Genomic DNA, 16,645 nt, shown 5'->3' with positions numbered 1-16,645 from the left:
TGACAGCCCTTTTAATTGTCTAAATGACAGTATAAAAATTTTGTTATCTTACATAAGGAAATTTTTGAGAAAAAAAAAAGTTGGAAAAATTAAATTTTATAAGGGACAAAAACAAGTCAAAAAATCAAGTAGGTAAATCAAACAGTCAAATGTTATTGTCAATTTCATTCGTATGTGTTTTTTGTTTTACAAAACGTTTTCGAAAATGACTCATTTAACAGAAACACAACGTATTGAAATTTTAATTTTGATTGGGTGCGGGGATAAAACTAGATAAAACTAAAACAGGAGGAATTTCTTCATAAACTTGCTTTTTGTCAACAAGCTGGGGGATGGCAATTCGAACATTTAATTCCATAATTTTAGGTACTTACTAACACAGTTTTTGACTTGTTTTTGTTCGTTATAAAATTTATTTTTTCCAACATTATTATTTTTTTTCTCAAAAATTTCCTTATGTAAGGTAAAAAAATTTTTATACTGGCGTTTAGACAGTTAAAAGGGCTATCAGAATCAAGAAAAAAATTGGGGGTTTCTACTTAAAAAAACTATCGATGACGTCATAACTCGAAAACAAATGACTGCTTGGAATTTTATTTTGTATTAAAATATGTATTTTTATAAACTAAAATTGACCTGTCCAAAGATTTTTTTGAAAAAAATTTTGTTTAATTTTTAATGAATTTATTCCATACTTTTGCCGCTCACTGTAGTATATTATAAACTATAAGTGATGAAAGTGCCTGATTTTTCAACGAGCAATACATGATATACTCTCGAGCGCCAGCGAGTGAGGATAGTATTGCGAGTTGAAAAATCGCACTTTGATCACGAATTGTGTATACTATTTTTTCCAACATCGCTAGTGAGTTTACTTTCTCTACTTTCCTCACTAGTGATGCAAACGCCTATTTTCCCCACTAAATTGAATGATGAAAGTACATTTTCATAATCGATGTTGAAAAAAATCATACATTGACCTAAACTAGTTTAGACATCCCTGAAGTTTTTAGATTTCCCTCTTGTGCACACATTTGTGGAGAAAAGCTCCCCAACGATTGTGCTAGTTAGGGATGTCCAAAACCACAATTTATAATTTTAATGAATCTAGTTCCCATTGTCAAATGTATCTTGTGTTGCGTTTAGACTTCGTTATGCTCGTACTCTTACGTGAAATACGTTGTATATGTTTCAAATATAACTTTCCTTGGTTTATCTAACCTCAAATTATTTTTTTAAATTCATTAAATAAATACAGTTTTTAACGAAATAAAGAAACTATTTACATATGTATATGAAAAAACTAGAAATTGAAAATTTGTATTTTCTGTACTTGGTTCAACAACATTAACCAATTAATTTTAATAATAATTTTAAAAGTTTTAAGCGTTCGAAATCTATAGATATGTATAGTTCTCCCAGAGCTGCAGCGGTTTTATGGCACAGCAATAGTAATTATTACGCCTGTTGAGATGCCGATACCCGACATAAACAGACCCCTGTCAATCATCATTTTTGTTGTATACCTGTCAGTTTACAGGGTAGTACTTGGACGAATTTACGATTAGGGGTTGTACTTGCGGTTTAAACCTATTGTCGGTGTTGTTAACGTTTATACAATGGTACCTTGCCATAAAACCGCTGCAGCTCTGGGAGAACTATATGCATATATTCATTTAAGTGGGTCAAATAGCGGATGCATTCCACTATTATACACACAAGAAAAAATGTGCTAATCTGCAACAACAAATTATCTTGAACAATATTTTTATGAGACTACGACAGTTATATCCTTTTAATGAAGGATTAGGGCTACGGTTATGTAAGCAGATTCCAGAAGTGACCTCGTGATAATATTGCTAATGTGTGATTTCAACAAGACGGAGCTCCACCTCATTACGGTCGAGAGGTTCCAAATTATTCGAATTGTTACTTTTCCAAACCAGTGAATTGACGGAAAAGACTGACTGATCGGTCGGCCATATCCTTTTCTTCCTTTGTATCGGATACCTTAAGAATTGAATACTTTTCAAAATCGAAAAAAAAATTAAAAGAAATATTTAAATAAATCAAGTGTTCTAAAGATTTACCAAATTACATTAATTTTTTTAAATTAAAAATTTAATTTTGAATGTAAAAAAATATAAATACCCTTTTAAACAACAAATTGATTTCACCTCCCGCCAAAACCAAACTGTTACGAAACAGTGGATTAACATTTAGCCAACGATAACAAGAAAACACATGACAACGAAATTGCAATAAAGATTACATCAAACGATTTATTTTCACACTATTACATTCAAAACATGTAAAAATAAAACTGTCACTGGCAGTTTGTCCGCGCTTTATAGTGGCATTTTAAAATTAACATCTAACGAAGAACTAATTGTGTTTGAAAAATTGGTTAGCTGTGGATTGAAATGAATATGTTAAAAATCTTTAAAACGTCTTCAGGTTTTTTTCTCGACGTGCCCTCTGCCTTATTATCCACTCTCCCACTCAAATTATTGTAGCATTTTCATCACTACTGACTCCTAAATTAAAAATAACCTTGTTTCAGTTCATGGACGTTAAAAGATGATAAACTCTAGCAAAATTTTTCTTCTGCTCTTCACTTAAAAATTAATCGCGTGCAATTATAACGTTCGGGTCTGCAGCTCTTGCTGCATCTGCGCACCACATTTTCTAAATAATACTTGAAATGGGGATATAATCCCGTTTTAAACCTCCGGTTCTTGTTTGTTTTAGTTGAGATTTTAACGATAATCCATTGCGACAGCTTAATCGGTAACTGTTCCACTTTTTATTATTGTTAAACCTTTATTCCTAGCGTTATCTAATTCTTCCTTTGTACACAATTATCGGACAACCTGTACCTACGCTTTTTTTTTCGTTGAACCATGTCAAGTCCGATGCATTCTCGAAACAAGCTGAGCGCTCTTGCAGTTGTGCATTGTGTTTTAATAATCAAATCGGAGTTGTGCCGATGCTATTATTCAATTGTTAAGTAATTCTTTAATAAGTTAAATATTGAAGGTTCGATTCCGAACGGGTCGAATTGAAGAGCTGAGTCCTGGCCACTCATTTTTCAATGTAGCCCCGTTGTTTTGGGAACGTTGCTGTTGAATGACGCTTAAACAATGGTTAACTGAAACAATCCATCTCTTCAGTTTATGTCCAGACCACATTTCATTATTGGCAAGTAAGTTGCCTCGCTGCACATACGTATACTATCTGGTCCTCCTCTCCTAGTCTGCTTGACGTAGGATCTATGGTACAGTAACTTTCACGGTTTGAAACACCCCGCTAGTCGTCCAAATAAACAAAGCACTGTTGTTACCGGCGTTGTTAGCGATATAAGGTTTTTTAACCCGACGTTGCCGGCATCGAGTGCAATCGCGAATCGGACGCAGCAGGGGAGAGCATGTATACCGATACGATTTCTCCTCAGGCGAGAATTTTCAAATAGGCTACATAACAATTTAACACGAAGCATTAAACCTAAGGGATAAAGTGACCCTGTATATAACTACCAAAGGCAACTTAAATGTATTGTTAATGCTTTTTTTAAATTTTGTTGTGAAGATGGTTAATCAATATTATAAATTAGTTTCGTTAAAATTAAAGAATATACAAAGACAGTTAAAAGTGACAAATATTCAAGTAGCTATTTAAAAGATATAATTTCAAATATACAGGAGGGTATTTCACGAATGTTAATGAGCCCGACGAAATTGACAACCCGCAATACATTTCCAAAATTAACGTGGATTTTTGTTTTAACTGTGCAGCTTCTTAAATTTTGACATAAACGTCATTCGCTTAGTTAAATGAAATTGTGAAAAAACGAAGAGTTTTTGCTAAAATATTTATATTAAGACAAAAACAATGAGTCGTAAAAATGTACTGATCACTTTAAATTTTAACCCAGACATTGTATGCATGTGTGCCTTATGTAAACGATATGTTAAAAGGTGAACTGCGTTAAACAGATTTTTAAATTCGAATCGTACTTGATCATATTCAATAATGAAATACGATGCGTCATATTATCACGGAACCGATTTAAAAGGAGACAAGGCACATCTGCGCAACAGTCCTAACGTTTCAACAAAGAGTGGCAAATAAAGACAAACTATCTCCCACTTTTGAAAGATATGAGCATAATAAGGAGACTTCAAATTCATTCGCAAAATCATTCATCTTCCGAAAAGTTACATGTGAAGTTTACTTGATTGTTCTAGATATAACGTCTTGAAAATTGAAACTTCACAGCGTGCACCGAGGATGTCTGTTTTTGAAAGTCGGAGAGCGGATGTGCGTTTATAATTAGACAGTAGCAGAGGGGCGGTTGTCTTCGCCAGATGGGTGAAGTACAATACCAGGAAACATCTCGGAACAAACTAACAACTATTCTAATAACTGCTAACTGCATAATGTGGATGGTGTTTGTTGTTAAATTAACCGAAAGTTATGGCAGCGTTCACAATTTCAAACAGAAATAACATCTCCAATCATAACCAAACATCAACAAGAGATGAAATAGGAAAATACTAACTAATCTCGGCTTAAAAATAATAACCAGCCAGGAGCGCTTTTTAGTTTCTGCGCATTTACAAATAATTACACAACACAATACCCATTTGAAAGTGTCTGACTTTAGCCGATAAAAATATCAATCACAGAGGGATGATAAATTAAGGGTGTTCAATTTCGCAGGTGGATTCCTGGAAAAGAATCAAACGTCAGTGTTAATTGGAATATCTGGAAAAGCGCCGAAATATTGATTTCAAATCAAAAACGAATTGTTTGATAAAGAGAACAAAATAAAATAAAATGATGAGCACTCGCGAACATCAAACAGCCGTCCAGGTTTAAATTGAAACGGATTACATATTTATGTTGCGTGAAATAATTTTAAAGCTTTGAGTCTTGCACTTTAATCAAATACCTATCTTTTAAAACAAAGCATTCTCGGACTGGAAAAATTCAAGCGTCACGGTGGATAAAACCGTTTGGTCTCTGTAGTCCAGTTGTCACGTTAAAAGAAATTTCAGGACGATACAATACTCTTGTTATTCCTGTCACTATCCTACATAAAATTAACGGTGACGCTTGTAATCTAATATCCTTGATTTTACGGATAATTTTGCTCGAACGCTTGCAGCTACGAACTTTTCAGAAATGCTCTTCATTTATGCCCACGTTATTGAAGCACGAGGATTAAATAATCAAAGCAATTATCCATCCATGCATTATTATTGTAGCAAAAATCGGAATTTAATTATCCTTGGACGAGTTTATTAAATATTCAAAAGCGTCGAAATAATTAGTAATTGGGCATTTCAGTTAATACAAAATTCCAGATAAGTTAATAGATATAATATTTTTATTATTTTTATGAAAACACATTACCCATAACACAATTTTATTTGTGAATTTCCTGTGACCCCGCTCTAAAGCGGAAGAAACTCCAGGATATAAATACCATCACTTTTATTAACTTTTTTAATATACGAGTATCACACGCCATAAAAATTCGATACATCTTTTACTGATAAAATTGTTTTTGAGGGAATGCCTCTTAAATTTTATTAAATCGTCAATTTTTATCGATAATAGATCGAGTTTCAAGAAATTTGAGCATCGATAAGTGTGTTTTGGCGGTGACATAACCCGATGAGAGTTTTCCACCATCCCTCGACAACTTATCGCCAATACGACAATTTAATGTGTCATTTTATTTAATTTCCTATTCCATTTTTCCATAGTTGTCTCAATTCCTTGCGTTTGTTTCGTGACCATATTACAGAAAATACATAAAAAAATACACACACCACTTCCTCTAATGCCGCAACTTCATGCGAACGATAGTATTACAAGACGTTCATGTTTTCTTAGCAAAGTAAATAGTTAAAACGTCAATGCAAAATTGATGTCTACAACTTAAAATGATGCAAGTTTCTCTACATGTTTAATTAAAGGCATCCTTTGGCAAGAAAATTGTTCCACAACTTTGGTAATGCCGAGTTTAAGTAACAGAACTGAGCTGTTTATTCACCTGTGCATGAATACATTAATTTTAATTATTATACAACCACTTCTTCACAATCTGAGCAAATAAAAATGCAAAATAATCATTTATGCAACAAGTGCATAAAGTAGAACTCTCATGGGATTGGTCGAGCCATTTGTAAAAAAAATAGTTTATGCATGAATCAACAACAAAACAAATGTTTCTAAAGGTAAGATCCACGATGGCATTTAGTATTGTATCTTTGACATTAAAGCAAACAATCTTTGTCAATTCGAAAAACGTATTTTTACAATAACGACGAAATTAACTTAACTTGTTAATTTAGTGTTTGTTGAATTTTGACTAAATATAGGTTATCTGCCAATCTGATGTTTCTAACAAATATATCCAACTTACTTTGAAAAGAAATACAGGGTCATTATAAATGATTGTCCCATCGCAGTTGGTGTTGAAAACCCACACAAATTTTGCATGTGCCGCATGCTTCGCAACGTTAGACAAACTAGACAGATTTCCACTACCGCCAGTAGCGCCACCAATCGGCGATGCTAGTTTCACTCATGTTATCAAGCTTGCGGCACATTCAATTTAACCACCAACGCTCGCCAACGCCTACTACGATGGTATACCCTGTATTATATATCGGTATTGTTGGTTGCGGCAAAAAAAATTCAGAAGTATTATACCCCTCACGTCAATAACCCTGTATACATATTTGCACAAACACCAAAGGGAAATAATATGGCACTTTTCTTAACACTTTTTGCTTTTGTCACTTTTTGTTAAAAAACAAATGTAACGGATGTTCATTTACCCTCAAAGTTGGCCTTGAAGAGTAGATTGTGAACAGACCTCGGATTACAGATCACTTCTTGCGTTGTCTCTGTTTTTACTCTGCACACTCACGAATGGTGCGTTCACAATCGACTCTTCAACGCCAACTTTAAGGAGAAATTTAAAATGAAAGACATTGTCAAATAAATAATCATAACAAGTTTACATTATTAGCGCTAGAATAGAAAAATATCAGTAAATTATACAAATGAGTACAGCATGTTTTTCAAGATTTGCTCTATATTTAATAATTTCAGAATTAAAAACCGTAAAGTGTCACTGTTCCAATTAAAACACTATCCTTTCATCCAAAACTCTACTTATTTATTTTAACGTTATAAACGTCATGTGAGTGGAGAAATGTAGGGAAGGCAACCTACCATGAAAATGATCACCAGTATGAAAATACATATAAAAATACTAAGTAAATAACAGCAATAAATAGTGGAAATGTCTCACAAAACTTTCTGTGGACGCCTCATCAAGAAGTTATTTTATTTTTTTCTTTCAGTCAGTACTTGCAAGATTTCAAAACAACGATTTACAGTCATCGAGTTTTTGGTGCATTTTATACTGGATTCGTTGTAATACGCTCTATTAATAAAACAGACTCAATTAAACAAGATTTGCTGTTAATGAGAAATTAAATCTCTATGATTTCCGGAATACTGAATTATTGCTACCATAAATGCCGTTGTGTGACACAGGTAAACAATCGAATTTGATTTCACACATGCAATTAAATTTAAATACGATTTACATATCAACGTATGTGCACCAATTCGAAGTGAGAGATACAACTTTAACAGCCATTTTTTCACTTATAATAATGTAAATTTGAACAAAACATCGCAGTTAGATTCTATTAATCAAAACTAGACGAATAAATTACGTAAAACTGATCGATGTATTTTCTCAAAGCTGGCGTGTTGGTAGAACCTTCGCAGTTTATTTGCAGAGCAAAGTTTGTTCTGTTTACTTGCTGACAAAGAAAGTTAGATTTAGAACAGAACACTCAAATGTACAAGAACATAAACGGAAAGCAATTTTTCGTTTAACGGAAAAATAAAAAATCCAGAGAGAATATTCCGTCGTCTTGTTGCTACAAATTTCAATTTTCGAGACCGAATATTGGGAAATAAGCTGAAGGAACTGGATCTGAGGCACAAAGAATAATTAATCCGAACAAATTCCAATAACTCGTATTGAACAGAATTACAATGGCCAATTGTACAGCAACCACCAAGTAACAAATTTAAATAAAAAAACTCTCTTAACCTCAAATAAATTTAGAAAAACCCATCTACTTAAATGAAATTGCTAAGCCACATTACCTCCGCAATTAAAAAGTAAGTAATCCATCATTAGCGAAAATAAATGAAGAGAGCATTGGTAAGATTACCAAGAGTTTCTTGTTTAAAATTTCGTTTAACGCGCACTCTGCTTACGGGTACATCAAAGAGACTAAAGAGTGAATACCCGCAATTAGGGTAACCCTTCCCCGGCTGGAATTTCTGATGCATAATGAAAGTATTTTTAAAAGTTTAGTATGTAGCGAAATGAAGAAGACATTTCTAGTTTAAAACCGAATCCATCATAACTCGGTTCCTTTGAGAGTAAAGAACATGTTTGAAGATTTATCCTCATTTAGATTTAATCGATTTACCACGAATCGTTCATTTGCTCTCGACGGCACCAACCCTCGAACTAGTAGCGTCATTTGGAAAAATTGCGGCACCCCTAGCAACGTAATTGTTAATCTCTACGTCCTAACCAAATCAATGAGTATTACAATTCAAAACACCATCTAAAACATTTTATCCGGAAGAGTTAATAAGATAAATGTTTGGTCGGTAAGCTTTCAGTATTTAATTGTGCGTCACGGGACGATCGGTCTGTTTTTCCTCGCTAGGAGAGTCCAAAGAAGGTAAAGCCCTATTTAAAATGGAAATGTGCCATTTTATAAATCCTCCATCCCACGTCAATAACCATTAACTTGTCCTAATTTGTTCTGGTGCGTTAAAAAGAGAGAGAATTCTAAGTTCTGGATGCGTAAATTCGACCTATCGAACCGATAACGATTTCCCAAACATAAATTATTTTCGGCCAAACATAAGATATACTCCTAATAAATTCGTAAATTCTAAATATCAAACGTTGCACGCACCATTTTCGGCTCGTTTTTTGTTCTAAGAAAACGATAAAACAATGTATGGGAAAAATAAATCACTTTTATTTTGCTTAATTCATTTTAAATTCACCTTAAATATTTTTTAAGGGTTCTTCAGGACTACGAAGCACAGCGCAAAGCAGGGACGAAACACGTATGTGTTCATAACATTTTCTCCGTCGCATTTCGCTTCCTTGCTTGTTAATCGCTTAATTTTCGAAAATAAAAGTTTTCTCAAGTCGTGGTCGATTTTGGTGGTACAACAATCCAGATTTAATTGTAACGTGTCATTAAAAGAAGAAGCGTGCCTTCCATACCGAACGTGAACCGCTGTATATATTTAGAGTGACTGAAGACGGTGTTGGGGCATTTAAAAATAGAAACCATAGGGGGAGGCGTTCACTGTTCACCATGAACTTAGAGATCGTCGCCCGATGGTCAACTAGACTATTTCTGTTTTGTCTGCAACAACTAAATTTAGTTGCGGATTGGATCGTCAAAATTTTATCTGGTGCTCTGGGTAAAAGTAATTATGAATAATTTACAAATAGATATGTAGGGAGGACGAATTGCGGCAATTTCAGTGTAATTTACCTTGATGTTTTATTATCTTATTCACTGTAACGAAAAATGAGCTTTTATGATGTAATTTAAAATTATTGTATTAATAAAAAAAAGTTTGCGGTGATAAATTCTGCAGAAGAGAATTCGGCGAGCTTACCTTGGAAGATCATAAAATAAAGGAATACTCCAAAGCTGGCGGTAAATCTGCCTTCCATTTCTTAAAAGTCACTGTCTATTCGGCAGAAAATTACATTTCACAGAATTAATTTGCCACTATAAATAACTATACTGAACTGTTATTACCCGCGGCACACATAAAAAGTTTGCTTAATGGTAGTTTTTGTAGGTCTGCAGATAGTCCGGATGGGGCTATCAAAATTACAGACGCACTCTTAAGCAGTTTTTAAAAGTTCGCAGGAGTTGAAGAAGTCGCGTAAACTTCGACGCTCACCTCGACGCTGCCTTCGATGTGTCTTCGACGCCGTCGACGCGCAGCTACTGAAACTCCAAACATTCCAGTGATAATGCTTTTCAACGTGTTCCACTAGGTTGCGCTCGGTCGATCTCGTGCGTTATCGGTCGCAGAAATATATTGTATACTTTTTCCACAATTTTACATAATATGGAATAAGCATGTACTACACAGATAAAAATGATCCTTTACATTGTGTTGTTATTTTCCTTACTTCGTATTTCATACATAATAGGACACTAGTTAGGTTATACCGAGTGTTTTTATTTACATTTTTCTAACTCCTAATTTGAATTGAATCAATTAAAACTAAAGAGTGAATGAAAAGGTTTTTGTGCGATAAAGACTTTACAGTTTGTTCGGTTTTTTTTTTGAAGAAAGAATATTTAATTTTAACTCTTTTAAATGATAAATAAAAAAAAATGTGTATTTTAACGAATCCTATTGGTAGTTTGGACTTCCGTAACACCTGGTGGTATGGTTACATTCTAAATTTTTTTTTTTCTTCATTTTCATACATATTCTTAGCAAAATCACCCCAATTTCAACATAAAATCCCAAGAACATACGTTGAATCGCGAAAACAAACCCGTTTTTAACCTCATTTTTACAAAGCACCAAATTTTAAGCAAAGTTTCGAAAACGCACTAAATCTTGAAAATTACCCCCTTAGGGGTTAAAAGATCTGATTTAACCACGGATTTAACAGACTCGATAAAAAAATGATTTAGCAAACGGTTCAAACGATGAGTTGTCTTTGCTGAAAATATGCATGAAAATCTTTAAAATGAACCTAAAAACGAAATTAAAAAAATCTGATTTAGAATGTAACATATACCTACGTAACTATTACTTAGGAGTAGATTCACGAAACTCAGATAATTTGCAAATCGTTAACGAAACGGCAAATTGTACAATGCTTCAACAATATCAGTTGTTATGGTTTTGAATTTGCAATGTCTTATGGAGCTTTACCGGGTTTCATGAATGACCCCCTTAGGACTTTACTCTGAATTGACAAAATTCAGTTTTAAACTGAAAGGTAAAGTATTATTCATTATAAACAAAAATACGTGGAAGAATGTGAACTGTAACTTCAAACCCCAAGCCACAAACAACCTACAAAAAAAATTGTTGAAATTCCCGTTGTTTCTTTTCCAGACTCTGCATTGAGGGTTTTTAAATCAAAATAAATAAAACTGATTTTAACTAAAAGAAAAATTGTGTTTCAAGTTACCGACTTGCTTTTTTCAAATACATATAGACATTTCATAGATTTAACTTGAACATTTTTGTTACGTTACGATTCACTTGCTTTGTTATATCGTGCGTTCATTTAAATTTATCCTCGAAGTTGGCGTTGGAGAGTCGATTGAGAACGCACCACTCGTGTAAAAGCATGCTGATCTGTGATCCTTAATCCGTATAGTACGTTCACAATCGAGTCTTCAACTTCTATTTTGCGGATAAATTTAAATGAACGCACGATATTTTTAATTCTAAATTCGTATAATTATATCTCTCATTTCATATTTATTTGAAGCAACTTACAATTTTTCTCTAACACAGATATCATAAATGAGAAAGTTCTTTTTAAACTCGCTACACACCTTCAAAATGGCATTTTCTGCTTCCCTAACTGTAAAAAGCGCCTTTCAATTTAGGTCAAGGTAGCTGCGATTTACCGACGGATGTTGTAAATTTCTGGAGTAGTGCGGTCGCATGCACGATTCATTTACTCTTTTTACAGTTCCTTTAAAATTAAAGTGGTTATACGTTATTTTAATTTAATGTAAAAAAACACATTTACATGTATCTATTATTTTTCCGATTTTGAAACCGGTCCTGCTCAAATTTGCGCTGATTTGTTAGAAATTAAAATTGCCAAAAAAAATTAAATGAGCATGGACGTTAATCAAAAATACTGTCACAGTTGTCATTTAATTGTCGGAAGGGCTTTATTAGTAGGAAAATAATGAGCTCACAGATATGTTGCCAATGTATGAGCAATCAGAATGCAGCCGCGCCGTCTAGAAAATACGCAAAGCGATTTTCGGAAAGACACCATCCAAGTTAATTTATTAATCTAGTACAGCGGAGAAATAGACAGGACCGGACTCAAAATTTTAGAAAACTTTTGAGGTGACGTCATGATTTCCTTCCTCGCTTTCTCTTTATTGAAACAACAGAAACAGAAAAAAACAAAAAAAAGGCACGTTTATTTATTGATAGTCACTTTGAGTTTACTTTATGCTCCTGTCAATTTGACAATTTTTAATTTCTTTCACTTATTACATTGAATACAAACATAACCTTTCGAAGCAATTGTCAACAAATTTGAAACATTATAGTTATTTATGATCAATTCAAATTTGTTTCTGATCCTAGCTCAAACATACGTGAAGTTACTAGATAATGACGTCATCGCAAAAGGGTAAAAATTGGACTATATCTCGTGTAATACAAACATTTTACTGAGAAGATTTAGGCTAAAATTCTTAAGAATAATGTATAGTACCTCGTGTTACAAGGAGCGCCTCAACTTCGAAAACACCCTGTATAGAGAATTGTTTGATATTGAAGAATATGCAGGACAGTCCGAATGCCCGAAAAATAACAGCGCACGAATATTGAACAACGTTTTTCGTGTTAGTTTAAGGAAGGTCTTAAAAAAAACATGAATTAGTGTAAATTTTGAGATTATCTTTGACAGATTTCAAGTTACGTATCTCAGGAAACGATTAAAATTGAGCTTATATTATTTCCGCACTTGTTAGAAAATATTCCACTTTTCCGAACTCAAATTAGTATTCAAATATGTTCCAAACTTTAGTAGAAAAACAACTTTATACAATAATTAAAATTCCGCTTAAATCGTTTTTACTAAGGTAAATACATTTTAAAAAACTAAATATCACAATAATTGGAAAAGCTCTGCCGATTGTTGACAAACAGACGTCAGACCGTCTTCACATACCAGGTACGAGTAGGATTCTTTGCAAGATTTCAGCAGTAATTATGTAGAAACAAAAGAATCTCTTGTTCCAAATCTTCCTCAGCTTCTGGTACTGTTCGATAAAAAATATGTTTAATATGATCCCAGAGAGAAAAGTGTTAAATCGGGCAATCTGGTGGACCATGGACCACCAAAACCTAACCATCTATAAAGGTAATTTTCGTTGAATTACCTTCGAACAGGCAAAGCATAATATGGTCCGGTAACCGGCATCATCAACTTGAATCCACATGTTTCTTCAGATCGCCCGAGGAACATCATCTAACAGACCATTTTCGAGACCATGTTCAAAGAACTATAAAATATTGACTCTTAAGACGATCTGGTAGAATATATAACCCTATCAAGTGGTTTCCACTTTCCTGTCTTAAAAGTCACATGTTGATAATAATAATCAGTTAAGTAGAAGTATTGGTTATGCCTAATGCCTATTAATATTCCATTTAGTGAAACGCTGTTCATCGGTACATATGATTTTAATTCGTGATTTTTATCGAATAGTCGCTGTGAAAATTCCATCATTGGCTCATATTTTCTTGGTAATAGGACTTTGACTTATGCATAATTGTTAGGATGTAACTCCTCGTTACAATTTATCCTATTTTTTAAGCCTTTCCCCTTTCACCACTCCTGGTCGATTTCCTTAGGTGGTGCGGCTGAGCTCCGGGGTACTTTCCCCGGCCACCGACGCCCCCCCTCTCTTCTCCTTTCTCCTTTCTGGGTGGTGGCCCATCCGGGCGGGATTTCAACCCTGCCGACCTCGTGGTGGTGTCGGAAGAGTTTCGCTCTTCCTTCCACCACCCTACCGTCAGTCCCTGAAAGACACACACATCTATGGCCCGGCGAAGGTTGCTTCCTTGGAAAAAATCCTCCCCCTTCGGTGAGATTCGAACCCACTAGTGCCGGGACGGCGACCTCGGAGCACTGTCTCCGACAGCCATGCGGCCACCGAGCTACCTGCACAATTTATCCTATTAACTGTTTTAAACAAAAGTTGCAGAATATGGCCTATTTGAATTCTAAACAACGGCATCGATAATGGCTTCTTCCGTCGCCATAGTTCGTCTTATTCGTAGTCTTCTCGATAGGGACACCTAATGACAATAATAATGGAATGTGTTGGGGTAACGCAAGGCGTATATTCGTGCACTAATCCAACATTATTTCGTGCTGTTCCAAAGGCTAAATGCACATTACAATATTCATTCACGGTAAAGTTCATGTGGAAGAATAATCTGTTCAAATTCACAATTAGGTACAGTGGGGAGCACGGAATTTCGCACACCAATTTGTATGTCATTAAAAAAAATAGCTAGTCTAAGCTTTATGGTCATTATAATCAATCATGATATATGTGATCATGACTGATGTTTCACCTAAACTGTCACGAAACTGCCGCCAGTATCTCATTTTCTTTATACCATACTGTTATTAGGATTTATCAGTACTCAATGCTTGATTGATATGACACCTATAACAGACTAGGCCGTTATTCAAAATTATAGGCCGTTATTCAAAATTATCAGACCGAGGCCGTTATTTTTGCTGCCGTTGCTACGGTTACGGCACAAATGACAACTAAATTTAATTTTTGAAGTAAAGAGAAATGTCAGTCTTATAAATAAATCATCGTTAAATGTTAAGTATTATTGGTGTAAAGAAAACTATAAAACAACATACGGCCGATATGGATATAACAGACTCGGTTGATTATAAAATCTCGGCGCCGCCTCGATATCTCAACCTCATCTGTTATATAACCCATATCGGCCTAATACCGTTATATACTATTTAATAAAATTATGTCAGTGAAATGTCCAATGTGTGCGAAATTCCGTGCTCGCCACTGTACATTTTTTTGACAACTTAAGGGCAATAATATTTGTTGCTATTGTAATATGTATTTGCATGGTACCCTGTTGACGTTTTAAAAACAATTCTCATCCATCAAATGCAACATTGATGAAGGCACGAAAATTTAGGGATTTCTTTTACGACGTTTTTCTAATGGAATGGTGAAGGTATCACTTTTGTAATCGAATATACAGGGCAAGTCGCTTAAGGTTTATTTCTGAATTTATTTTGTACGCAACCAAAAATACTAACTACGCTGACCACTTGATACCGTTTATAATGTGTTTTAATTGAGTAATCAATGTAGGTATGTAATTTGGCTAAAAATGTCAAAATAACAGTTCATGAATTTAATTTATTTCATCCTGTGTCAAATTTCAATACTTTACGTCATCAGTTTGAATCCGGGAAAACGCAAAAAACGGCCGGACGCCGGTTAAGTGTTGCTATTGGAAACATAAAAGTAACAATTGCAATAACAATTATTCAGGTTTAAGAAATGTTTTATTCAAAACTACATCTAAATACAAATTAACAATTTAACTATTTCGGCCACAAAGAAGATGCACTTACTTTCTCAGACTAAAAACGTTAGTTCACAAATAAAATAATACAACAATTTAAACCAAATCTAAAAAATAGGCCAACCAGCACAACCTCTTCCGTAATTTTCTTCACATTATTTTCTGATTTCCATTTACAAAAATGGCTGAATTGTTTTTGATACCTTTCCTTGGTATTAATTCAGCACAGGCTTCTGCAGATTTTCTTACAATTTCTGGAGGATTTGCTTTAGAAGTCATTTTGACGCACAAAATTATTTCAACAAAATAAACAATTGCCAAACTGCCGTTGCTAATCATTTTCCAAAAATGTGACTAGATTTGGAGCTTTCGTTGAATTATTTTTAAATTAATTTTAATGTTTCTTTCAAACGAAATTTGAGGCAGGATGAAATAAAATACATAACGACATTCGTCCGTGAACTCTTTTTACAGTACTCGTTTCGAGTTTCAAGACTCGGCTCCTTCGTCGCCTCGTCCTTAAACGTCTAACTCGTACTGTAAACTATGAGTTCCCGGACTTATAACGTTAATTACTATTTTGATTTCATTATTCAGAACAGGAAAACGTCATTTTGACATTTTTAGTCAAATTACATACCTACGTTGATTACTAAATTAAATCACATTATAAACGGTATCAAGGAGTCAGCGTCATCAGTATTTTTGGTTGCGTACAAAATGAATTCAGAAATAAACCTTATGTGACTTGCCCTGTATAATGTTATTTGTCCCGATAACGTTAATCGATGAATAACAAAAATTGGTGAAATGTATTAACAAAGTGAAATCAGATAATATCTAACAGAGACCACCACAAAACACCAGCAAACAAGTGTGGACTTTAATTGGATCGTGTTATTGGCAAACTGCTGATGCGGTCTTTGTTCAATATACAAATGAAACCTATGAATCAATGCTATTTTTTCTATTCAATTTTCAAAATTGGTCGTTTTAGTGACTTAATAAAAGCATGATAACTAAATTTTAAAATTGAATTGACATGAAAAGAACATTTCAACAAGTGAAAAAATTCAGATGTTTAATTGGTATAGCAAGTACGTAAAGTAGTACGCAATTAACCCTTAATAATAGCATAAGAGCTTTGAGTTTATCGATTAATTTACGGTTA

The 16,645-nt window shown here is 34.0% G+C and overlaps 1 protein-coding gene across 4 annotated transcripts in view; it reads right to left on the bottom strand.

The window, feature by feature from the left end:
- LOC138122306 (irregular chiasm C-roughest protein) overlaps window positions 1-10,107 on the bottom strand; it is a 329,893-nt gene extending 319,786 nt beyond the window's left edge. For all 4 annotated transcript variants that reach the window (XM_069036512.1, XM_069036513.1, XM_069036514.1 and 1 more), the window contains exon 1: window positions 9,766-10,107. In XM_069036512.1, the coding sequence (XP_068892613.1) occupies window positions 9,766-9,823 (58 nt within the window). In that variant the 5' untranslated portion in view covers window positions 9,824-10,107. The remainder of the gene's footprint in view (window positions 1-9,765) is intronic.
- Window positions 10,108-16,645: the final 6,538 nt, after the last annotated feature.

The sequence above is a fragment of the Tenebrio molitor genome, chromosome 1 (assembly GCF_963966145.1).
Source record: "Tenebrio molitor chromosome 1, icTenMoli1.1, whole genome shotgun sequence".
Lineage (NCBI taxonomy): Eukaryota > Metazoa > Arthropoda > Insecta > Coleoptera > Tenebrionidae > Tenebrio > Tenebrio molitor.
Note: the sequence above shows the minus strand (reverse complement) of the source record. Positions and strands in the feature narration are given on the sequence as shown.